Source organism: Pipistrellus hanaki, assembly GCF_964339955.1.
Source record: "Pipistrellus hanaki genome assembly, chromosome: 1".
NCBI lineage: Eukaryota > Metazoa > Chordata > Mammalia > Chiroptera > Vespertilionidae > Pipistrellus > Pipistrellus hanaki.
Window position 1 is genome coordinate 60,349,308 of NC_140503.1, and position 26,072 is coordinate 60,375,379.

The 26,072-nt window shown below is 46.5% G+C and overlaps 1 protein-coding gene across 1 annotated transcript; it reads left to right on the top strand.

The window, feature by feature from the left end:
- Positions 1–3,876: 3,876 nt before the first annotated feature.
- TGM5 (transglutaminase 5) lies at positions 3,877–25,168 on the top strand (the record flags this gene model as incomplete). The annotated part of the gene is given in 9 exon segments (XM_084903565.1): positions 3,877–3,966; positions 3,970–4,069; positions 15,592–15,727; positions 16,432–16,535; positions 16,637–16,876; positions 20,006–20,353; positions 20,864–21,024; positions 24,414–24,547; positions 24,740–25,168. Coding segments are annotated over 9 exon segments (1,467 nt in total). The 3' UTR covers positions 24,894–25,168.
- Between the last annotated feature and the right edge of the window lie 904 nt (positions 25,169–26,072).

Here is a 26,072-nt window from a genome sequence, read left to right on the forward strand (position 1 = left end):
GGATGTCTGCCTTCTCTTACTCCCTCTCATTCTACTTTCTCCACCAACCTCATCCCAAGGGGGCCTGCTGCATTATGCTAGAACCCAGAACCTTAGCTAGGCTCTAATATCTCTAACCACCTCCCACTGCTCTATCACTGAATGATTCAGAACTCTTACCCATCAGCCAGATAAAGAGGCCCTGCCACTGGATCAAGGAGGACAGATGTCTGTTTGTTCTTTCTTACACACACACACACACACACACACACACCCCTACCTGCCCTCCCAAACTGTGGGTTTCAGACTTGTACCGAGGATCCCCTGGAAATGTGGGGAAGAAAATGATATTTGTAGGCTCTTCTTTTTTAAAGCTTGAGTCCTACAAAATAAATGATGAGGTCACAGCCAACCCCTAAATTCTGGGTTGCTCTTTTCCAACCAGGATTCGTTAAATATGGCAGAGCACAGAGCATGGAGTCACATAGGCTGTGTTCACCTTTCCCCCTGACGTGGGCAAGCTATTTATCACTCTGAGCCTGTTTCCTCCACCTTAAAATGAGGCTGGGATGTAAATGTGCTTTGCAAACCAATACATTCCACCACAGATAAGTTTTCACTGTTCCACCTCATTTTCATGTTGAGCCTGTTGCCGGTGTGGAGGGATGGTGGAGAGCAGGTCTTGCTCCCCCTCTTGGTGTCACCCCATGCAGTCCTCAGAGTTCAGCTTCCATGCTTTCTGTGGATGGGGATGGGCAGGAAGGACAAGATGACGTTTCTGCTTTGTGTCCTCCCACTTTGATTCCTAGGGGACACTGTCTTCTTGGACAGTGAGCCCCAGCGGCAGGAGTACGTCATGAATGATTACGGCTTCATCTACCAAGGGAACAAGAACTGGATCCGCCCTTGCCCCTGGAACTATGGGCAGGTGAGTCTCAGCCCAGCTCATGGACCATCAAAAGGAGAGGGAAGCTGGAGGGGGATGGGATGATGCCCTCATGCAAGGTTTATCTAGAACTACTGAGTAATGAGAACTAAATGGTACCTGGAAGATGTGAGATGTGACTCCAGGAGCTAGAGGAGCAGCCATAGAAAGTTGAAATGTTCTTTGCTGACTGTGTCAGGATTAGAGAGAGAAGGGCAGCTGAAGGTACCCACCCAGGAACTCCACTGAGTATGAGAGTGAGGATGAAGGCACAACAGCAACAATGGCCATGGTGGTGCCTCTTTTTTGTTTGCTTGTTTGTTAGCTGTGTTTCTAGTGTGGTTTCTAGATTTCCCCCCCCCCCACACACACACACATATTCTAAATCATGTGACTTTATTTGTAAAAATAGCATCGTATGAATCACAATGCGCTACAACAGCCCAGCCTTCAGCAGGTGCTCCAGGAAGTCCAGAACCAGGCCAGGGAGGAGGGTTCCTGAGGCTGGCCCCGGCACTGGGACACTGGCTCAGAACTCTTATCCATCAGAGAGAAACGATTTTTCAGCCAGTCAGACACATTAGGGGGAGAGGACCAGCCCTACCGCCCACAGGGTGTCAGCTCGAATTCCCAGGGGGAGGTGCGGAGCGTGTGGAGCCTTATTTCAGTTTGCTATGTCTTCCTCTCCTGGACTTGTCCAACACGTGTGGCCTCAGGCCCAGCCTAGGTCCTCCCACCCCCCTGCAGGAGGGTTGAGTCAAGATGAGACATAGCAGCCTAAACTGGCCCCAACTGACATCCCCACCCCTGCACTCAGCATGGGCAGAGGGGGATCTTAGTGAGTCCCTGGACAGGAGGTTGTTGCCACCTGTGAGAAACAAAAGAGCAGAGCTGCTGGTCTCTGAGCCCTGGTCCTCCCATATCTCTTATTCAGTGAACGTACACTGAATGCCTGCTCAGTGCCAGGCAGGGCTCTAGGATGTAAGAGGTATAAAGATGAATAAAACACTGTCCCCGAGCCCACAGTGAAGTGGGGACTCCGTCATATAAGCAGGCCAGTTATGCAGCGTGACATGGGAAGATTGCACAGGGGCCTCTGAGAGCTGAGGAAGAGCACTTGGTTGGGCGTGGGGCTGTCTGGGAAGCTTCCTGGAAGAGGAGATGCTTGAACTGAGTTAACCAAGAGAAGGGAGGTGGGGGGGAAACATCACAGGCAAAGAGCGGGATGAGCCAAGATACAAAGGTGGGGATCCGTTTGACCTGCTGCAGGGGTTACAAGGAATTTGGAGTTACTGGAGCAAAACTGGTGAGGCGAGGGTCCTGAGAAATAGAAGAAGGCCAGATCAGGGAGGGTCTATGGGTCTTGTAGAGGAGGCTAGAGCTTTGATTCTGTAGGTCACATGGCTCTTTGAACATTTTAAAGCAGAAAAGTGAACTAATCAAACTATCCCTTGGGGAAAATGGATCTGAGAGCCTCCAAGTCCTGTTTATCGCCCAGTGTTACATAGAAATCAATTAATTCACTTACTCTCATTCAACAAAGATGCGCAGAGCCCCTACTCTGTGCTGAGCACTGTGCCAGATCTGGGGTGTGAAGTTCCACGGAAAGTTGGAGAGATACAGGGCATACACTTAGGCAGGGAAGACAGACCTTGGCTACGTCATCATACCTGAACCTGATGAGTAGAGATGTAGCCAGCGCTATGAAGCTAAGCCAGGCTTGGACTCAGTGAAAGGCCTCAGGACACGCGGCATCCTCACCTCGCCTGCCTTGGGTGGGAAGTTTCCATAACGCACATGCTATTAGTCAGCCCACAGCCCTGCTGAATCGCAGGCACCATGGCAAGTTGGGGCCATCGCCTTAGCCTTAACTACCAATGATGAGCTGGATCAGCAGGTAGGGGAGGAAGATGAGGCAATGTGGCTTTAGCAAGAACAGCTCATGAGGTCCAAGAGTGTGGAGATGGAGGAGAGAAGAGAGAGAAACGATTTTTCAGCCGGTCAGACACATTTGACAAAACTCCAAGGGCTTGACTTTCAGGACATACCAAGTGGGGGAGTTGTGATCCCAGAGCTTGGAGACCCTGTACCTGCCCCCGAGTTCATGGCTGTGCTACTAGACACAGTTACCGTCCAAGTGGGTTTGCATTTCAAACACACTCCGTCGGAGAGCTGAGTGGGGCAGCTCCATATCTTCATGTGCGAAGCCTCTCTGCATCTCTCCTTGCAGTTTGAAGACAATATCGTCAACATCTGCCTGGAGCTGCTAGACAAGAGCCTGAACTTCCAGACTGACCCAGCCACAGACTGTGCTCTTCGGGGAAGCCCTGTCTACATCAGCAGAGTGGTGTGCGCCATGGTGAGGCTGGGCCTGGGTTTGCCCACTCAGGGCGTGTGCAGAGAGGGAGGACCCTGTGCCAGGGGAGCCCTGCTCACTCACAGTTGCCCCTGAAATGGGAGAATGAGGAGTTGAGAGGCACAGGCCCTCTTGCAAAGCCTTTATGGCGAAGGCTGATGAAAGTATAGCTAACAGGCTTTTTCTCAACTGAGCTCTGAAATAGCTGGGTGTGGGCCATCATGTCTATTGATTCCAATTGCGTGTTTTGGGAAAGGCTGAGCATAGCTGTAGTTTGTGAAATGATCTTATTGTTTCTAAGTTTCTTTCGCTCTGAGTATTTTTAAAAGCTACCAAAGCCAAGTTCTAGCTTTGCAGGGGATGGGGAAGAGAAGGGTAAGGGGGTGTGTAGAAATAGAATAATAAACCAATTACCAGTGGAACACAAGTCAGGATGGCCAGCTTCCCATCCTAACCCCTTCCCCAGCGGGTCCGGAAGTTCCCAGGAAAATGAGAGCAAAGCCTCCTCTGTGTCCCAGGCCCACAGGCCTTGCAAGGCCGCTCACACTTCACATCCTGCTGATGAAAAGGATGCTTCTAATTCTTCTACCTATGGCTTCTCTTCAGATCAACAGCAATGATGACAAAGGGGTGCTCAATGGAAACTGGAGTGAGAATTTCTCAGACGGCACCAACCCTGCCGAGTGGACTGGCAGCGTGGCCATCCTGAAGCAGTGGCACTCCACAGGCCAGCCAGTGCGCTACGGGCAGTGCTGGGTCTTTGCAGCCATCATGTGCACAGGTAGGAAGAAGAGAGTTCCCCATGAAATGTCCAAAAATGCAATGGCTCACATATTAGCCCTCCAAGTAATTCTTATCCCCATCTCACACAGTTCCCACCAAAAACCCAATGTTTTTGGTGGGAACTGTGTGGGTTTCCTGGAAACTCTTTCCAGGAAAAAAAAAAAAAAAAAAGTGTCTTCACTAACCTCGGGCTTCACAGATGTGGGCTTATTTCAGAGGATGGTTTTGAGGTAGAAATCACACACGTCCCCGAACCTGGCACCCTTCCCTCTCTCCTAACAGAGCCTGGCTGGAAAGTGTCTGGTGCAAGCTAGGAAAGAGAGGAGAGGCCAAGTAATTAGAAAACCTTGCAAAGTGATTAGCACAGAGAATGGTCTTAATGAAGATGTTCATATGAGAGGGAAATGTGCATCTGAGCAGTGGTGTATGGACCATGGGGCCAGAGCAAGGTGACCGCCAAAGTGCAATGACCTGGAATTTGGAGTTGCACAAGTTTGGAGGTCTGGAGGCCTGGCTCAGGCCGGGGGATTATGGGGTGAGGGGGAATGGTAGATCAACTTTTCAGATAGGGAGTAGATGCAACAATAGTAAAAGAAAAGCTAAAAAGAATAGTAGGCACGTGGGAAAGAACGCAGGTGGAAGTTGGTTTGCATGTGGCAAGAGGAGCAAGTAGAAGGAAGTGGCAGGTAAATGCTGAGGAAACTGATACCTGGAAACGAGTTGCACAATGGAGGTAGCAGGAGGAGATCTGCCTCACCCTGGAATCTTGCTCTTGGCCCGCCCCCCCCCCCCGCCCCCCCTCCTCCCCCCACCCGGCCTAGGCCAGCTCTTAGCCTCTTGGCATGCTTATCCATACACTTGACGTGGGTCACAATCAGGAAGTTGTTAATGTTACCTGGGGAAAGATGCCAAGGGTGGCTTTTGTTCACAGCACTCTCTAGTGCAATCCAGGGAGGCCAGATCTGCCCACAACTTGGATTAATCAAGGAGTGAGGCCTTTTGTGTAGAAATTCCCTAGAGGACAAAGCCTGGTGCACCCTGTATGCATATGTGTGCTGAATCCAGCTCCAGTCTCCTAGAGGAAGCCAGAGAGCCCGGGGCTGTGAGCAAAGGCCAGGCCTCTGTCCAAGGGCACAAGGAGATCTCTGTCAACACCCACAGAGGGTGACTTCACACAGGCTGGGGAGGAGGAGGTCCCCAACCATTCCTCCCCTGCAGCTGCACTGCCTTGCGGCGAATGCTTTGATTGGTCAAAGAATGCTTTGATTGGTTTGTTGGTGTTTTGTTTTGTTTTAATAAGAAACCAGGAATCTGACAGCTTTGATTGTGTGACAGATAAAAGTTAAAGGCATTTGGGTAAACTAGGATGTCTGAGTCATTGAGGGAGGAGGCAGAGGACGGATCAATCTTGTTTGTGCACGATAGAGAGGAAATCTCCCTGTGCCTGGAAAAGCTTCGAGTCTAATGGGCCAGGTGTACGTGTGTAACGAAAGGGCCAGGATTTGGTGTGTGATTATCGGGAACTGGTTGATGACAGAGGAGGAGCCAGTGAGCGGAGATTATGAAAGAGAGGAGACCAATTAAAATGTTTATGAGAATAATGGCTCTATAGTGATCTGGAAAGCAAAGGGTTGGGCAAGGTGGATCAAATGTGGGCTACGTGGGTCCGACTGAAGCTCAGTTAGCACCAGCCTTTCCGGAAAGACTTACCATGTTGTATATTAATAAGTATATCAGTTTTTAAAACTCAATCTAATAACCCTTATTTATTGAGTCCTTATTCTATGCTATTCACTATGCCTCAAATACCTTTGGATACAAAAATGGGTAAGACCCAGTCTGTATCCTCCATTAAAAGTTAGAGATTTATCAGGCTCCTTAACCCGGTTCATCTGCCAAACATTACTATTATTCACAATCACAATAGCTGATGGTTATGGAAGATTTCCTTTGTTCCAGGAATTGGGCTAAAACTTTGACAGCTTAGAGTAATGGTGAGGCATGTGGGCTCCAGAGGTAGACTGTTCGGCTTCAAAAACCAGCAAGGCCATTAGTTGGCTGAATAACTTTGGACAAATCACTTAACATGTGCCTCACGTTTCCTCAAAGGATTAAGTTCATGCATGGAGAATTCTTAGAATAGAGCCTGGCTACAGTGAGTGTTCAGGATTAGCTAGGATAGTCCTGTTTGATCCTTCAAATGACCTTATGAATTAGGTCCGATCATCACCTTAATTTTGCAGATGGAGAGTCTGAGTGGTGGAGCGAAGCTCACATCCAGGTCCGGCATGCTCTAACCAATAGGCCATATACTGCACAGACATGACTAGCGGCCACCATGTCATTCTCTGTGCTTCAGGCACACACTGAGCACTTTCATACTTTCTAATCCTCACAACCACTTGCAAAGTAGATATCATTACTGTCACTTTACAGGTGAAAAAAAAAAAGAAAATCGAAAGTGATCAAGTGATCTTGTCTGACCCAGAAGTACATCCTCCCATCTCTACTTCCCAGTATTGCGTTTTTTATTTTATTTTTTTTTAATTTTTAAAATATATTTTTTACAGAGAGGAAGGGAGAGGGATAGAGAGCTAGAAATATCGATGAGAGAGAAACACCAATCAGCTGCCTCCTGCACACCCCCTACTGGGGATGTGCCCTCAACCAAGATACATGCCCTCAACTGGAATCGAACCAGGACCCTTCAGTCCCCAAGCCGACTCTCTATTCACTGAGCAAACCGGTTTCGGCCCAGTATTGCATTTTTTAATGTGAACTAATTGACATTGAGTTCCTAAAGAAAAATCACAGAAATGAAACTTTGGATGCATCAAAATAGTGCTATAATTTTGGATGGCCTGTTTCCTTGACAACTGTTTAGTTGTCTATTACTTGGAGAATTTCAGAGAAATTCCTGGCCTACGCTCAATGTTCAGACCCAGCTGCCCCGAGACTCAGTCATCCTGTTCTGGCCATCCACTCCTTATGACAAGGTCAGCCCCTCAGCCGTTGGCTGAGGTCTGTAAAGTATCCAGGAAGCCTCAGACTGTACAAGAAACAGAGGGGACAGTGATGATCTGTTGCCTGAAAATTCTCCCCAAAGCCAGGAGTTCAAAAGCCACTTATTGTATGATTCCATATATGTGCAATGCCCAGAATAGGCCAATTCAGAGAGACAGGAGAGTGGATTAGTGATTGCCAGGGCAGGGGGGAGGGGGGATGGAAAGTGACTGCTAGTAGACATAGAGGTTTTTTTTAGGTGAAATGTTCTGAGATTATTAGTGGGGATTGTTGTACAACCTGTGAATATACTACCAACCACTGAAGTGGTGACTCTAAAAGGGCGAATTTTACAGTATGTGAGTTATCTCAATAAAGTTTTTTTTTTTTTTTTTTTTTTAAGCCAGGCATCCTGGGAATATGCCTGGTCCTGGTAGGTTCCTACCCACAGTTGCCTGGGGTAGCATTGGGGGCAGAAGTGAGCGGCTGAGGGTCGGAAGACTTGAACATGTGACTGTGAGCAGGTCCGTGTGGTATCATCTCCTCTGTGAAGTAGGGCCCTTGGCCCTGAGCCAAGGTGGGAAATGGTGGGAAGGTGAGGAGCCTGAGAGCTTGGGGCTGGGCACCTCCTCTCTTCACGGACCTAAGATTTCTCCTCACTTGTTTGTATAGAGTTATTTCAATATAATAGCTCTTGCCCTCATTGTTTTTACTGAGTCATTTACTCTGAAAGAAAGGAACCTCAGTCAAGGCCCTCGTGATTTATTTAGCTTCAATCTTTGGCTTACACACAAATCTACCATTATTCTCCATGGATTTATGAGGCATCAAGGATTGTATGAAATGTTCCCTCACTGAGTTGTTAATTGATATGTGGCAATCATCTAGAAAAATGCCTGGCACATGGTTAGTTTTACATAAGTGTTAGCTATTATAATTAGTCTCCCGATGTTTTCATCTCTGCCTCTTAGGCTCCAAAGGTCTTGCAGGCTCTTGTTTAAAAGGTTTCTATTTTTATTTAATTATTTTTTTAAAATATATTTTTATTGATTTCAGAGAGATGAAGGGAGATGGAGAGAGATAGAAACATCAATGATGAGAATCATTGATTGGCTGCCTCCTGCGTGCCCCCACTGGGGATCGAGCCCACAAGCAGGGCATGGGCCCTGACCAGGAATTGAACCAAGATCTCCTGGATCATTGGTTGATGATCAAACACTGACACACACCAGCTGGGCTCTACCACTTTTTGGGTTTATTTCCTTGCTTTGTTCCTTGGAGTGTTTGGGATTAGATTAATCACATTCCTCGTGTCATGGCATTTATCGTAATAGGTCTTCTTCAGGCCCCTCATTTAAAAAAATGTAACTAATTAATTGATTTCCCCCATTTATCTCATAAACCATTCCCATTTACTTCCCCCCAAGAGAGGGAAACATTTTTATGTGCTTAATATATAGCATTGTATATAAAGGTGTTCTTATAAAAAAAGTATATTACCTTTTGTTGCTGTTGTTAATCATCACCCAAGGATATTTTTTCCATTGATTTTTAGAGAAAGTGGAAGGGAGAGAAAGAGGGGGGAGAGAGAGACATCAATGTGTGAGAGAGAAATAAATTGGTTGCCTTTCAACCCAGGTGAATGCCCTTGACCAGGAATTAAACCAGTAACCCTTTAGTGTATGGGCCAACACTCGAACCATCCAGCACACTAGCCAGGACAGTATACTAGTATTGTTATCTTGTATATTTTGTCCAGTATTTTTGTTTTGTTTTGTTTTATAGATTGTATTTTTTTCACCTTTAAAAGTTCCATTGGGCCCTAGCTGGTTTGACTCAGTGGATAGAGTATCAGACTACGGACTGAAGGGTCCCAGGTTTGATTCCTATCAAGGGCACATATCGGCTGCAGGCTCGATCCCCTGTACCAGGTTGGGCATAGGCAGGAGGTAACCAATAGTTGTGTCTCTCTCACATTGGTTTTTTTTTTTTGTTTGTTTGTTTGTTTGTTTTCTCTGTCTCTCCCTTTCCCTTCCACTCTCTCTAAAAATCAATGAAAAAATATCCTTGGGCGAGGCTTTTTAAACATTTCATTGAGTCTTTTCTTTGTCTTCCATTTTTCTTATTATGTTTATGTTTTCCTTTACTTTTTCTTGAGCATATCTATTTAAAATACCTGTTTTAATGTCCTTGTCAGTTAGTTCCATGATTTCTGTCATTTCTTGATCTAATTTTATTGACTGACAATTTTTCTGATCATATTTTCTTGTTTCTTTACATCCTTACATTTTTTTTTAATTCTTGTTTTCAGAGAGGAAGGGAGATAGAGAGATAGAAACATCAATGATGAGGGAGAATAATTGATTGGCTGCCTCTGCACACCCCATACTGGGATTGAGCCTGCAACCCAGGCATTGCTCTTGACCTAAATGGTACCTGGGACCCTTCACTCCACAGGCCAATGCTTTACCCACTGAGCCAAACCAGCTAGGGTTATTTTTTTTTTTTTAAGTAGGCTTTATTTTTTAGAGCAGTTTTAGGTCTTATTGTCACTGCAAACAAGTGAGAATATGACTTCGTGCTAACATATCTGAAAAACTAAGACAAGATGATCATCTTGTGGGAAACATTAAAAGCATGGGAGGTTGAGCAGGCAGTGGTTACATTTACCATTTGGAAGCTTACTACAACCCGGGAGAAGTTAAAAGATGCTAAAAATCATCACATTTAAATGCAATTACTTTGACTTTATATTAGCTGGGGCTTTGCCTCCATTCTTCAGGATAAGCCATGGAAGTGTGATAGCAAAGCTGGCCAAATGAATTTCAATGAATTGAACTCTACCTTTCCACTGGTTTCTCTTATAAAATTGGAGCTATATTTTCTTATGGGGAGGCAGGGCTGGTGGTGGAGGGAGAACTGGTAAGAAACCTTCATGTCCAGCCTGAATCAGACTGCGTGCTCGAATGCACCATCAGCACAGTGCCTGCCACCAGTCAGGAGTGAGGCCGCGCTCCGGGAGGGCAGGAATGTCTTTCGCTTCTGCGAACGTTGCATCTAACTCACTGCCTGGTTCATAGCTAGGGCTTCACACTTGTCACTGAGTAAGTGCTACATGGCCAAGTGAAGAGAGATAGTAACTCATGCTGGGTGTTGTCTTTCCCAACTCGGAGACCTTCTCCACCTTTGTCCAAATATCACCATGTGAGCGTGCAGGCCTGTGGATGCCCACACACAAACACACCCCATATTGGTCTCCTTTTTATGAGGGACTCAAATCCCATGAAATTATCAGTGAGTCACCTGAGCATCCTGTCAAACTGTGAATCATTGGAAGTGATGCTTTGCAGAAATCCCGTGCACAGGTTAAAGACAACCTGCTTCCAACACAGCTCCATGCACATCTACTCTGTGCCCATCCAGACATGTGGGGCGGGAGTTGACACCACCACTGGCACTTCCAGTGGCTGCTCATGAGTTCAGCAACCAGGGCAAAGAGCAGAGGCTTGTTCACTGCTCTCTCTACTCAGTTCTTCTTGGCACATTCTCTTATTATCATAAGTGTTATCCACCCGTCTGACTGTAATCTTAATCCACCCGTCTGACTGCAATCATAAATCCTAGCCCAGGCCATGCTCCCGAGTCACTTGAATGCTCTTGCATCACTCCCGTCTCAGGTTCCTTCAGTGACAACTCTTTGAACCTTCACCCTCCCCTCTGAGGCTGTCCTGTGACAACTCCATCTACAACTCGCTTGTCAGCTCTGCTCACTCCCTGCCCTTGTTCCTTGGCCCTGTGCAGACGTGCCACTCCAAGGAGAACTCTGGGTTCCCCTTTGAGCTTCTCTCCTCCCCGTCTGAGGCCGTATCCAGGGGTGTGTCCATGCCCTAGCTTTGAGAGGCTTTGTGCCAAAGTGTGAGAAGGAGCTAAACTAAAATCTATAAGCAATCACATGTTTAATATAAATATGTATTTGAACTAAAAATTATGAACATTTAAAAAATTACAGCAGTGTGTGAACAACGCTGAGAAGTGTCTATATTTTTTAATTAGTTTATTATAAAAGAAACATGGAGCCCTAACTGGTTTGGCTCAATGGATAGAGCATCAGCCTGCAGACTCAAGGGATCCAGGTTCGATTCCAGTCAAGAGCATGCATCTTGGTTGTAGGCACATCCCGAGAGGGGAGTGTGCAGAAGACAGCTGATCGATGTTTCTATCTCATCGATGTTTCTAACTCTCTATCCCTCTCCTTTCCTCCCTGTAAAAAAACAATAAAATATATTTAAATTTTAAAAAAGAAACACAGAAATTATTTATATGACCAAAGATTTCAGAACTTCAGTGGAATGGCCAGCTCCACATGACACCATTTCAATAGTGATTTATTTCAGTCCCCATTCTTTCCAAGAAGGTTACCATCTCTAAATAAGAAATAGTCCTTGTCGCTGAAACCGGTTTGGCTCAGTGGATAGAGCATCGGCTTGTGGACTTAAAGGTCCTGAGTTCAATTCCAGTTAAGGGCACGTACTTTGGTTGCAGGCACATCCCCAGTCGGGGGGTACAAGAGGCAGCTGGTTGATGTTTCTCTCATTAACATTTCTAACTCTCTATCCCTCTCAATTCCTCTCTGTAAAATATCAATAAAATATATTTTTTTTAAAAAGAAAGAAAAGAAATAGTCATTGTCATCTAGAACTACTTTGGTGCCTCCATATTTTGGAAGGACACCTGTATCTTCAAATTTCATGCTAACAGGTTGAAGCTCTCCACCCTTTCCTTTGGAGCCCAGTCCAACAGCCACTACTATTTTTTGCAACACTTTACCTTGAGATTTTTCTGTAAGCATAATGCCTCATTTGGTTACAGTTTCCGCAGCACTCTTTTCAATGAATACTCGTCAAAGGGGGAAAGGAATTTTCTAAAGACCTGTCCTGCCATGAGTCTAACCACTAGGAGGAACACGCAGTCACTGATGGCCTCTATCTATCTATCTGTTAAATTTTATTTTATTATTTAAAGTATTACAAATAATAGTATATGTCTCCTTTTTTTCCCCATTGACCTTCTCCCAGCCTCCCCTATTACCCCACCCACCCAATGTCTTGTGTCCATTGGTTATGCTTATATGCATGCACACAAGTTTTTCAGTTGATCTCTTACCAACATCCCCCAACACTCTCCAGCCTTCCCACTGTAATTTGATAGTCTGTTCGATGCTTCTCTGCCTCTGAATCTATCTTTTTGTTCATCAGGTTATAATGTTCTTTATTATTCATAAATGAGTGAGATCGTGTGGTATTTTTCTTGCACTGCCTGGCTTATTTCACTTAGCATAATGCTCTTTCATTCCATCCATGTTGCTGCAAATTGTAAAAATTCCTTCTTTTTTATAGCAAAGTGGTATTCCATTGTGTAGATGTACCATAGTTTCTAATCCACCCATGGGCATATAGGCTGTTTCCAAATCTTAGCTATTGTAAATTGTGCTGCTATGAACATAGGAGTGCATATATCCTTTCTAATTGGTGTTTTCTGTTTTCTTGGGATATATTCCCAGAAGTGGAATTACTAGGTCAAATGAGAGTTCCATTTTTAAATTTTTGAGGAAACAACATACTCTTCTCCACAGTGGCTGTACCAGTCTGCATTCGCACCAGCAGTGCACGAGGGTTCCTTTTTCTCCGCATCCTCTTCAGCACTTGTCATTTGTTGATTTGTTGATAATAGCCATTCTGACAGGTGTGAGGTGGTACTGCATTGTTGTTTTGATTTGCATCTCTCGGATGATTAGTGATTTTGAGCATATTTTCATGTGTCTCTTGGCTTTCTGAATGTCCTCTTTTGAAAAGTTTCTATTTAGGTTTGCCCATTTTTTGATTTTTTTAAAATCTCAATTAAAAGATTAAAAAAAAATGCGCAGTAGTGAAGGTCATTCACTTCCTCTACTGTTCTGTTTGGAATGCCTGTTTCCTGTCCAGTAGTCAGGACAGTACTGAAGTTCCCTGCATTCCACTGCTCCTCTGTGTTGCAAGCCACAGTCCTGATTTTCCAGCAGGCAGTATCTGTTTCTTAAGACTCCTTTTTTTGTGTTTACACAGAGTCAATTTGTGATTCAACCCCTGGGTGGCAGTGTTTCTGGATTGACCTCCTGGGCTGTGAGTCCTCTCTAGCCAGTATTTACATTTTGTTTTCCCTGTCACACTTAATACTGGTTTGGGAGAATGGACTGCCCCAGAGCTGGTTCTCTGATCATTATACCCCACTCTAACCTCCAGGTTCCACCAAAACAACTTTCCCATGCAGTCTCTGAGAGTGTCCCCAATTGGGTGATCCTATGTACTGGGCTTAGTAATCAAAAGCAAGGATTTAAAGACAAAAAAAGAGCCAGAGTAAGTGTGCAAACTCACGACTTTCTGGTGCTGCGCGCAACTCTGTGAACATCTCTGTGCAAGTCTTTCCCCCCGGCACTAAGCAGCCGGCACACTGGTAAAATTTCAGGCTGCCTATTGCACCCAGTCCAGCTATGGGTTGATTTTTAGAGTTCCCTTCTGCTAGCAGCCCTGTGGATCCTCTTCTACATTCGCAGATCACGCTAGCCTCTCGGCCGCGGATTTTGTGGGGTGTCAACTTCCCCCAAACCTCTAGATCCCATTGTGCGCATTTTTCTTCTCCAGCCTGGATCACAGACCTCACCTTTTCTAGGTGACATCTGACCTTTCTGTGAGAAGGTGCAGAGCTCATCGAGTCTGGTATTTGCGCTGCTTGAGATCCCGTGTTCCTGGGCTCGAAGCTGTTCCCTGGGTGTGGTGGCTGTGGAGTCCCAGGATGCACAGGCTTCCGATAGCAGCCCGTCTCCCTTTCAGGATGGCATGGTCTCCACAGCAGAGCCAGTGGCTCTGGGAGAGATTTCAGCAGCAGTGGAGGCTGCCCGGTCAGGGGAGCCTGGTCCGGCAGACCCCAACAGTCCCTTAGAGTCTAGCTGTCCCTCACCCACAAATATACACTCCTGTACATCCACACACTCTCCTTTTGTTCTCTCACACACTGTCCTGCAGTCTGCCTTCCCGTCGACATCCATCTTCCAATAGCCACTATCTATATTTTTTGACTGTCATTTTGTCTCCTGGAATCTGTCCCAAGGGAAGAAAAAAGATTGATCTATAAAAATGTTCTTCACAGCATTATTTACAACAGGGGGAAAATGGAAACCAACCAAATATCTTAAAAAACCACCATTAGAGCCAAGACCGGTTTGGCTCAGTGGATAGAGCATCGGCCTGCGGACTGAAGGGTCCAGGGTTCGATTCCAGTCAAGGGCACGTACCTTGGTTGCAGGCACATCCCCAGTAGGGGGTGTGCAAGAGGCAGCTGATTGATGTCTCTTGCTCATCGATGTTTCTAGGTTTCTATCCTTCTCCCTTCCTCTCTGTAAAAACTCAATAAAATATATTTAAATAAAATAAAATAAAAAAACCACCACTAGAAATCTTACTTTTGCCAAATACTTGATAACATAGGGAAGTGCTTGAGATGTGTAAAAATGTGAAAATACTAGAATGCTGAACTGTTTGCATAATACTGGGAGGCGAACTCAGAATTGAGTACAGGCTTAGCAGTAAAGCCAGGATTTGAGGGGTAGCTCTGCCACTTCTTAGCTGTGTGACTTCGGTCAAGGAAAGCAAACTTAGTCTCTGATTCCTCATGTACAAAATGGGGATAATAACATCAGCTTCCAGGTAGAATAGTCCTGGGCACAATGGATGTAAAACAGCACCATGCCTGCTGGTAGATGTCATTATTATTACTTTAGGGGACAGGGATCCCCGGGGCACTGGTGGTAGGGTGGGCTGGGAGATGTTGCTGTTCTTAAAAGAATGCAGAGTGGGAGAAATAGAGCAAAGGACAAAGAAAAGAAGTTGGTTGGCAAAGGGAAGAGATGCACCTTCCGGAGAAAAGATAACATTCTACCTCTTTTCCGGAATTGCCCCACCAGGCACAGCCTCCCTTTTCCCGGCTTCTGTTACACAGTTTCCTTCCCTCTGGCTGCATCTGTGATGCTTTCTTTGAGAAGCTGCCAAGACAATACACCCAGAGAAAAGGGGGAGTCCAAACCCCAGGACTCCTTGCCTAAGACTCTGATGTCCTCGGCCAACAATCTCTATCACAGAAAGGAAAACTCTCCAGGTATTTGGTTTGGAGGTGGAAATTTATGGCCAGGAGAGAAGTGAGACTGAGTCAGGCCACGGAGTCTTGCCAAAGAGGCGTGCCTGCCCTGCCCTGCTGGCCCAGGCAGGGGAACCCAGCACTCCCCAGACTTTCTGTTGGTCCTGGCAGTGCTTGTTGCAAAGGTGCAAAGCGGCCTGCACCTTTGTACAGAGTGGTTTCAGGAGGATGTGGAGGAAGGTTGGCGGAGTCACCAATCCAGTACCCCAGACAGCTCCTGCTCGGTCCTGAAGGTGCTAAATGAATGCTGTCCCTGAGCCCAGGAAGCCACAGAGCTCCTGAATTCACAGCCCCAAAAGGTTTTCTGCCCTTTTCGCAGTGATGAGGTGCCTGGGGATCCCCACCCGCGTGATCACCAACTTTGACTCTGGCCACGACACAGACGGGAACCTGATCATAGATGAGTACTACGACCACACGGGCAGGATTTTGGAGAATAAGAAGGACACTGTCTGGTGAGAGGCCACTTCTTGTTCTCTGTATAGGGCGAACCCCACCGGAACACGTGAGACTGACACCCTCTCATGCCCCCCACCCCCACTTTCATCAGCCCTACAGCTCAGTATCCCCAACCAATTTTTGTTGTTGTTGAGCTGTGCCCCAGCCTTTGGGCTGAGATCCAGTGTTCCTGGGCTCGAAGCAGTTCTCAACAACAACAAATTTGAGTTAGAATCTAATCATCACAAGAGCTCCCTGTCCTGGGTGAGGTTTTGCTCTTTGCTGCCTCCTTCATTTAATACTCAGCCTGGGTTGCAGGAGGACTGGAAGTCTTTCCCCCAGACACAAAGACCATGATGGCCTCTGAGTCAGCAGCACACACAGGAAACGGCACAAGGACTTTGTGAGAGAGAGAGAGAGAGAGAGACAGAGAGAGAGAGGGAGGGAGGGAGGGAGGGAGTTTTTTAACTTCCTCTGGCGCTGGAAGCCTTCATTCTCTAGTTTCCAACAGAGGAAAGCTCCTTGCAGGGCAGGTTGGGCTCACAGGAGGAAGAACCATCACTACTCAAACACAGAGGTCTGAAGGCCTGGGTGTGCTAAGTCTGTCTTTCTAACGGTCAGTGCACCCACTCATCGTCCCCGCCTCCCTTCAGAAGGAACACAAGCACTATGAACGTGCCCTTCGCTCATTTGACACTGGCTCCTGTGGCTTCTCCCTCAGGAATTTCCATGTCTGGAATGAGTGCTGGATGGCCCGACTGGACCTCCCTCCCGGGTACGGAGGCTGGCAGGTGCTGGACTCCACGCCTCAGGAGAGGAGCAGTGGTGAGGCTCTCCATGGGAAAGGCAGAACCCGCTCCCAGGGAAACAGCCCTGGGCCCCGCCTGTCCCTGCAACGGCCCCTCCGCTCTTCTGCTCTCCTCCAGGCATGTTCTGCTGTGGCCCGGCCTCCGTCAGAGCCATCAAACAGGGAGAGGTGGATCTGAACTACGACACGGCCTTTGTCTTCTCCATGGTGAATGCCGACTGTGTGTCCTGGCTCATCCTTGGAGGAAAGGAGCAGAGGCTCCACCGGGACACGAATTCTGTGGGCAATTTTATCAGCACCAAGAGCATCCGGAGTGATGAACGGGATGACATCACGGAGAGCTACAAGTATGAAGAAGGTATGACTATGCCAGCCCCCTCAGAGTCCAGGTCCTGTGGGCACCTTCCCCCTACCCCAGGGATCCCCTCAGCCCGCTGGAACAGGCCTCTGGGGAACAGAGGGTGTCTGTGGGGCAGGACCCAGGTTCAGGCTCCTCAGCCCTTCAGTTTTGAGTTCCCAGTTCAGTAATCCCCACTGCCTCACTTCCTCATGCCCCCACCTCCCATCCCACTGGCCAGTGAGCGCTTTCTCATAGATGCTCACATTGGCTCTAGGGCCACTGACAGGCATCTCATCAACAGTATATGAATTCCTCACCCCTGCCTTCTCCCCAAATTAGCTTCCTACTGAAGATGGGGGCATTTAGAAAAAAAACTAAACACACGCTTATTAATGAATTAAATTAATTTTCTTTAATGTATTGCATAATTTACTGTGTTTTATTGGGTGTTTGGAAGACAGATCAGAACACCAGTCAGCACCGAGGCTGATATAAGGCCATATGCTCACTCTTGCTCCCTCCCTGCAGATGATTTGGAGAGGTGGGAGACCTGGCAGGGGCTTCTTATTCAAGCCAGCAGGGGCAAAGGGGCAGCTAAATTAACCAGCTGTGGACTAATTTCTGGAAATTTAGGAAGACCAATCACCAGTTCAATCACTAGGGAGCCAAACAAACATATCCAGCTTATGAAGGCCAGAAGCAGGGTGAGGGGCAGGATCTGAGTAGGATGGATCAGGAAGGTGTGGAGGTGGGGATGGGGGTAGCTGAGCAATTGCTGGCAAGTAGATGTCTGGTCTGTCTATGCGGGCCTTTGGGGCCAACATAGAGAAGCTCCAAAATCCAAGCCTAGGAAAGGGCTACACAGCAATACCGTCCATCCCCTCCCCACCCCCATCCACTCTGGGTTATCTTGGTTGGAGTGCCCAGAAACAGATCCTGAGGCAAGGATTCAAGTACAAGTGGTTTATCTGTGAGGCAGTCCAGAACGACTGGAAGGAAGGAGAGTGAGCGAGGGAGACAGGGAAGGGGAGGGAGCCAGAGCAGGGGACCCCATCAAGCCTGTTTGCATGTGGGCAGCAGGAGCTCAGGCCGTCTGGGGATCTCTGCCAGCGGGTTGCCGGGGAAAATACAGGATGAATAATGCCTTAGTCCAGTGGTCGGCAAACTGCGGCTCGAGAGCCACATGCCGCTCTTTGGCCCCTTGAGTGTGGATCTTCCACAAAATACCACATGCAAGCACGCACGTGCAGTGCGACTGAATCTTCGTGACCCAGGCACAGAAGTCGGTTTTCGGCTCTCAAAAGAAATTTCAATCGTTGTACTGCTGATATTTGGCTCTGTTGACTAATGAGTTTGCCGACCACTGCCTTAGTCTAACCATGTCTCCAATTATTTGTTGTTAATCTGAAATTCAAATTAAATGGCCCTGTAGTTTTATTTGCTAAATCTGGCCACCCTATCAGGGATTCAGCGTAACGTGTAGAACAACATCCAGGGTCAGCGACTGTCTATCTTGTGCATCTCATGGCACACACACTAATTACTAAAACTCCGCAGCACACCATAGAGATATATTTTGCTGATCTGATAAAAAAAATATGTATAATTTTGATTCATACACACCAGGTTCTATTGTTGTGCTGGCTGTCGCCATTTTTTATTTGACAGCCTAAGGGAAAGGAGGTCAGTGCCCCTGACTAAATAGTCACATATTGCATGTTTTAAAAATTCTTGGGGCACCAGGTTGAAGATCGCTGCCCTAGATTTATCCCATCCAAGAGGCAAGGGGCTATTATTGATCCACCAAATCCTTTTGGTCAGGGGTTGGGGAGTAAATTCTCTAGCACTTTTGGTCTGCCCCATGCAAGATTAGAGAAAGCCTCAGGCAAAGAGTAGTAGCAGATGCTAGAATTTGAAATTAGGGCGCATGGGCATTGAAACGTCAAGTGCCAAGGCAATGTGGGTGGGGCATGGGCAGAATTTGCTACAAGGTCCACGGGGTTCCCTGTGAACTTATGGGACATGGAGCTATATTCCAGTGGGCCTGTGTGTGCTGCTCAGCCAGGCAGCGTTCTGTTTCCTCCCACCCAGCCCAACAAGACCTGAAGGTGGAGCACACCACAGATGAGATGCATCTGGTCCACATCTCCCTGGGCCCACTCTTACTGAGCCAATGTCTCCGGATTCTCTTCTGCATGAAACAGGCTTAGTACAACCTCCAGAGCAAGGAGACGAAGCGGCCTCTGCCTGGGTGGTTGTGGGACGTACTTAGGGGGCAAAGCGGGGCCCTGGCTACAGTGAGAGTTCAGTGGAGGCAGCTGCTGGGATTTTAGGGAAGCACAGTGAGTACCCCTGCACTTCCTGGCCACCGAGCCTCCCTAGGACTGAGATCTGGGTGCTCTGGGAACACAGCGTGACTGAATTTCCTCTTATTTTTTTTTTACTGTGGTTTCTCATCTCTCAATGTTCAGGTAGTCTACACCTGACTAATAATGTAGTGCTGGGACAGAAATCAAAGCATGCCCTGTTGTCTTTAAGAGGTTTATTCTCCACATTTGTGGGCCGTCGCCTTCCCCACGGTACAGTCCCGTGGTCGGCAAACTGCGGCTCGCGAGCCACATGAGGCCCTTTGGCCCCTTGAGTGTGGCTCTTCCACAAAACACCACGGCCTGGGCGAGTCTATTTTGAGGAAGTGGCGTTAGAAGAAGTTTACGTTTAAAAAATTTGGCTCTCAAAAGAAATTTCAATCATTGTACTGTTTCTATTTGGCTCTGTTGACTAATGAGTTTGCCGACCACTGGTATAGTCTATTGGTCATGAGCACAGGCGGATTTGGTTTCTACCTGGACTATGCCCCCAGCAAGTTGTGAGACTTGGGCAACTGACATGACCTCTCTAAGCCCCATTTTCCATATCTGTGTATGGAAGAAGAATAATATCTCTCTCTCATGGCTGATGTAAGGATGAAAGGAGTGAAGTGCTGAGCAGAGCCTGGCACTTAGAAAGCATCTGATACACTGTAGGGAGTGTTTGTTGTTGGAAACTGAAAGTTTGAACAACCTGGTAGTGTTGGTATGGCTGTTGGAGAGGCTGTTCAGCCACGGCCTAACCGCTGACCCATCGCTGGTGCTCTCTCTGCCCTCCCAGGTTCTCCCCAGGAGAGGCAGGTGTTTCAGAAGGCTCTTCAGAAGCTGAAGATGGGCAAGTCCCAAGGCCACTACCAAGCAGACTCAAAACCTTCCAGTCACATGCCTCGGAGGCTGAATTCACCCCCGCTCCGGCCCTGTGATATTATCCAGGTCTCCCTGGAATTACAGCTGCTCGACCTGCCCAACATGGGCCAGGACATAAAGTTTGTCCTGCTGGCCATCAACATGTCGCGGGAGCTCAAGGACCTCAAAGTGAACCTGAGTGCACAGTCTCTGCTGCACAATGGCAGCCCCCTGCCCCCGTTCTGGCAAGACACAGCCTTCATCAGTCTTGTTCCCAAAGAAGGTACGGGGTCTGGGTGTGGGCATGGGGACTCCGTACAAAGATGGGTTATGGAAATACCACTGGGGTCCAGCTAGCCAACTGGAGGGTTCTGGAGCTTCCCTGTGACACCATCGTCCTGGTGTCTCCTCAGCACAGATTCCTCTTCTTCTTCCATTACCTCCTTCCCTCTGCCTCTGCCTCCTGTCTCCTCTTCTTCATTCTACCCTTCCTTCAAGGGCAGCAGCCTGGCTTAGTGGAGAAAACCTGAGCTTTGGCGTCATCCAACATTTAGAGCCTCAGCTCACCCATTTACAAGCAGAATAACCTTGGGCAATTGCTGGGAATAATGGCAAGTGGGCGTCTGTGGTCTGTCCGCTTCACTTCCCAGTCTCTCCATCTGAAAATCTGGTACCTGCTTCACTGGGGCTCAGCACTTGTTGGCTTCCTCCTTTCTATAAAAGGGTCCCCATATCCACCAGGTCCAGCTGATTTCCACAGCAGTCTCACCTCATCCTTGTGTTCTCTCCCCAGCAAAGACCCATCGCTGTCAAATCTCCTACTCCCAGTACAGCCAGCACCTGTCAACAGACAAGCTGATTCGTGTCAGTGCACTGGTAGAAGAGAAGAGCTGTCCAGAGAAGATCCTGGTGAACAAGATCATCACCTTAGTGTATCCTGCCATCATAATTAATGTAAGCAAGAGCCCAGGAAGTGACCTGGGGGTTCTTTGGGACTAGCTGGGAGAGGGAGGAGCCCTCTGAGAGTCTGCTCAGAGAAGCAGCCCCTCCTTTCCTCCTCTTCTGGTGCTTCCGGGTACTTCCCCGTCCCCTTTGCCCCTCCTAATCCCCCCCTTCCCCCCCAGCTTGGGAGGTTTATCTGAATACACTGGGTGATGTTTCCATCCTCTTGCACCATTTGATGCCTGGTGGGTGGACCTTAAGCAGCTGCCATGGAGAGGTCCCTCTCTTTGCCACCTCCCACTGTCGGCCTTCCCCAAGGTCAATATGAGCTCGATTGGGAGGGACCTGAGAAGGGGGAGAGCACTGCCTGAAGGTCAGCTAAGGTTTCATTTGCCATTTCCTGATTGTGAGTCCTTGGACAAGCTCCTGGGCCTCAGCTTCTTAAACTGTCAATTAAGAGGACTAGAAAAGATGGCCGCTGAGGACAGCCCTGTTCTGGCAGCCTGTGACCCTCTGGGAGGGGGGATGTCACGGGTCCCTTCCTTCCATTGCTGCCTCACCAAAGCCAAGCAGCTTCCTGACGCTGCCGCCTGAACCTATGGTGCCCTCCGCAGCGTGCACCTGGCAAGCCTCGCCTTCGGAGGGTTTCCAAAAGTGCTTCTAGGTTTCTTGAAGCTACTTCCTTGTCTCTACAGCTCTGAATGAGCTCTTCATGTGAAAAGAATGAGCCACTTATATATATATTTTTTAAATATTTTTTTTTTATTGATTTTTTCACAGAGAGGAAGAGAGAGGGATAGAGAGCTAGAAACATCGATGAGAGAGAATCATCGATCAGCTGCCTCTTGCACACCCCTTACTGGGGATGTGCCCGCAACCAAGGTACTTGCCCTTGACCAGAATCGAACCTGGGACCTTTCAGTTCGCAGGCTGACGCTCTATCCACTGAGCCAAACCGGTGCGGGCAGAATGAGCCACTTATAATAAAAGGGAAGGAAGAGATGGGGTAGAATTGTAATCAGAAGAAACAAACAAAAACTGCCAAAGAATATTCTTTTAAAAAATTCTTTAGCAGTGTTTCCCAAAGTGTGGTATGTGTACCCCCAGGGGTACGGGAAGAGTTTGGTGGGGGTATGCGTTGCACCGGAGTTCGGTGGGGATATGCACTGCACCGTGCTCAGCTGCGCCTAATACTACGTTCTCATGAGTACGAGGGGTACTCAGCGTTATGAAAATTATAGAAAGGGTACACATATGTCAAAAGTTTGGGAAACACTGGTTTAAAGTATTACATATACTATTACATATGTCTCCTTTTTCTCCCATTGACCTCTCTCTAGCTATCCCCACCCCCTAGCACATGCCTTAACCTGCCTAGTGTCTGTGTCCATTTGTTATGCTTATATGCATAAATCCTTTGGTTGATCTCTTACCCCACTCCACTTCCCAACCTCCTCTGCCTTCCCTCTGAAGTTTGACTGTCTGTTCAATGCTTCTCTGCCTCTGTATCTATTTTTGTTCATCAGTTGATGTTGTTCATTATATTCCACAAATGAGGAGATCATGTGATATTTATCTTTCTCCAACCAGCTTATTTTGCTTAGCATAATGCTGTCCTTATTCATCCATGTGTTGCAAATGGTAAGAGTTCTTTTTTTTATAGCAGCATTAGAGGCCTGGTGCACAAAATTTGTGCATGGGGGCAGGGGGTGGGGATGGTGTTCCTCAGCCCAGCCTGCACCCTCTCCAATCTGGGATCCCTCTCACAATCCAGGATTGCTGGCTCCCAACTGCTTGCCTGCCTGCCTTCCTGATTGCCCCTAACCGCTTCTGCCTGCCAGCCTGATCACTCCCTAATCACTTTTAGGATATATTTAGGATTGCTGGGTCAAATGGGGGTTCCATTTTTAATTTTTCGAGGGAACTTCATACTGTTTTCCACAGTGGCTGCACCAGTCTGCATTTCCACCAGCAGTGCACGAGGGCTCCTTTTTCTCTACATCCTCTCCAGCACTTGTCATTTGTTGATGATAGCCATTCTGACTGGGGTGAGATAATACCTCATGTCGTTTTGATTTGCATCTCACAGATGATTAGTGAGATTGAGCTTGTTTTCATATGTCTCTTGGCCTTCTGTACGTCTACTTTCGAAAAGTGTCTATTTAGGTCCTTTGCCCATTTTTTTTTTTATTGGATTGTTTATCTTCCTTTTGTTAAAATGTATGAATTCCCTATAAATTTTGGAGATTAGACCCTTATCGGATATAACATTGGCAAATATGTTCTCCCATGAAATGGGCTTTTTTGTAGTTTTTTTGATGGTCTCTTTTGCTGTACAGAAGTTTTTAAGTTTAATGTAATCCCATTTGTTTATTTTCTCCTTAGTTTCCATTGCCCTAGGAGCTGTATCGGTAAAGATATTGCTATGACATATGTCTGATATTTTGCTGCCTATGGATTCTTCTAAGATTTTTATGGTTTCCTTTCTTATGTTTAACTCCTTTATCCATTGTGAGTTTATTTTTGTGTATGGTGCAAGTTGGTGGTCTAGTTTCATTTTTTTGCATGTATCCGTCCAATTTTCCCAACACCATTTATTGAATAGACTGTCTTGACTCCATTGTATGCTCTTGCCTCCTTTGTCAAATATTAATTGAGCACAATGGCTTAGGTCAATTTCTGGGTTCTCTGTTCTGATCCATTGGTCTATATATCTGTTCTTGTGCCAGTACCAGGCTATTCTGAGAACAGTGGCTTTATAATACAGCTTGATATCTGCTATTGTGATCCCTCCAATTTAGTTTTCTTTCTCAAGATTGGCGCGGCTATTTAGAGTCTTTTTTTTTTTCCATATGAATTTTTGGAGAGTTTGTTCTAGGCCTGAGAAATATGCCATTGATATTTTAATGGGAATTGGATTAAATCTATAGATTGCTTTAGGTAGTATGGACATTTTAATTATGTTGATTCTACCAGTCCATGAACACGGTATGTTCTTTCTCTATCTCTTTTTTCAGTGTCCTGTAATTTTCCAAGTACAGGTCTTTTACCTCCTTAGCTAAGTTTATTCCTAGATATCTTAATTTTTTTGATGCAATGGTAAATGAGATTTTTTTTTTTTAGTTTCTCTTTCTGTGAGTTCATTATTGGTGTATAAAAAAGCCATAGGTTCCTGGGTGTTAATTTGTATCCTGCTACATTACCAAATTCATTTATTAAGTCTAATAGTTTTTTTTTTATTGTGTCTTTAGGGTTTTTCAACTCCCAGTTGGAAAAACATGGACATGGAAGCTCAGCTCTTCAAGAAACAGACCTAGGGAACAATGCCCTCCACATGTGTGGTGAATTAGAGAATGAGATTAATTCTCTGCTTCTTCCTTTCTTCTGATTTCTCTGTTTAGGTCTTAGGAGCAGCCATTGTGAACCAGCCACTCTCCATACAGGTGATATTTTCAAACCCTCTATCAGAACAGGTTACAGACTGTGTGCTGACTGTGGAAGGAAGTGGTCTCTTCAAGAAACAGCAGAGAGTCTTGTAAGTGTTAAAGGTGCCAAGCCTTCTCTCCTGTCTTATTCTGAGGTCTGTGCTGTCATTTCTGGACATGGGCTTTCTTAGGCCAGGCTCTGAGAAAACTGGGAAAGGAGAGACCAGCTTGCTGAGTGAAAAATGGCTTTGGGGTGATCACAAATATCTAAGTTTTTCAGACATTTTCCTTTCTCTCTATAGCATTGGAGTTCTCAAACCCCAACACAGGGCCAGCATCACTCTAAAGACTGTCCCCTTCAAGAGTGGCCAAAGGCAGATCCAAGCTAACCTGAGGAGCAACAAATTTAAGGACATCAAGGGTTACAAAGACATCAATGTTGACTTGTATGTATAATATCTTGGACAAGAAGACGACTGCATAGATTTTAAGCTTGAAGAAAATACTCAAGATCAAATACAAGCTGCATCACTCCCCACCACAACAGAGGCTTTGTAGGGCTCTGACCTTAGCAGCAGAGGCAATGCTAGTGATGGATAGTCCTCTGGGCCATTTTCACAATTCCCCAAGATTCTGTTCAGGGCCCAGGGATTCCGTGGTGTCCCATCCAGAAGTGTGAGATGGCCAGAAGTTCAATGACCTGGTAGAATTTGACCATGATTAACTGCCCAGATGTCAAGAAAAGAAGAAGACTGGCTGTGCAGCTCACTGTCATTTTGTCATTGCAATGGCTAATTTCCTAGTACCAATAAATGCCAGTCCTTAGTCTAATCTACTTTGTACCTATGCCATCATCACTTTCCCTACAGCAGCTCCCACCTATTCCCTGGATGTTGGGAGTGTCCCATTTTTTCAATGCCTGAGTCCTTCCACTTGTTTGAGAAATATAATATAGGGGATAAGGCAATAAAAAAAAAAGCAAAGTCCTTACCCCAGGGAGTGTACATGGTGGGGGCCGGGAGGAGCACAGGTAATAAACATGTCAACAAATAAGTAAGGAACTTACCTATGGTGTATCAGTCACGATCCAATTAGGGAAACAAAAACCTTTGTAGGTGTTTCTATATACTATTTATCATCTTTGTGTCTTGGGAAAAAAACCTGGGAGATCTCTCAGTTGAACTTCCTTTGAATCCCTCCCTATGGTGCATCTAAGAAGTTCCTGAGTCCTAACAGTTCCAGCCTCTTGGCACAAAGTCTACCAGTGCATTGTGGTCCTGGTTGGGTCTGGGATGGCTGGGGTGCAGGGGATACAACCAGCTGAGTAATGAAGGGAGGCAGTTTTTTCAGAGGAAATGAAATATTTTCAGGCCTTGAAATATTTAATAGTCCCACTGAACACAAAATAATTCCAATTGGACGCACCTTTCTCATGGTACTTTGCAAAGTTCTGCTTAGAGATAGGCATGATGCTCCTGCCCTTCAGGCACTCGCTGTGACTGAGAGAAGTGTTTAGGACATACATTAAATGCACACACATTAAATAAAAAAGTTAAATAACTCTATTATATATAAACTAAAGGGTAAATCAGAGGGAGAGTAGAAGGTGTGGTGGGAATTATATAGTAGGTTAAC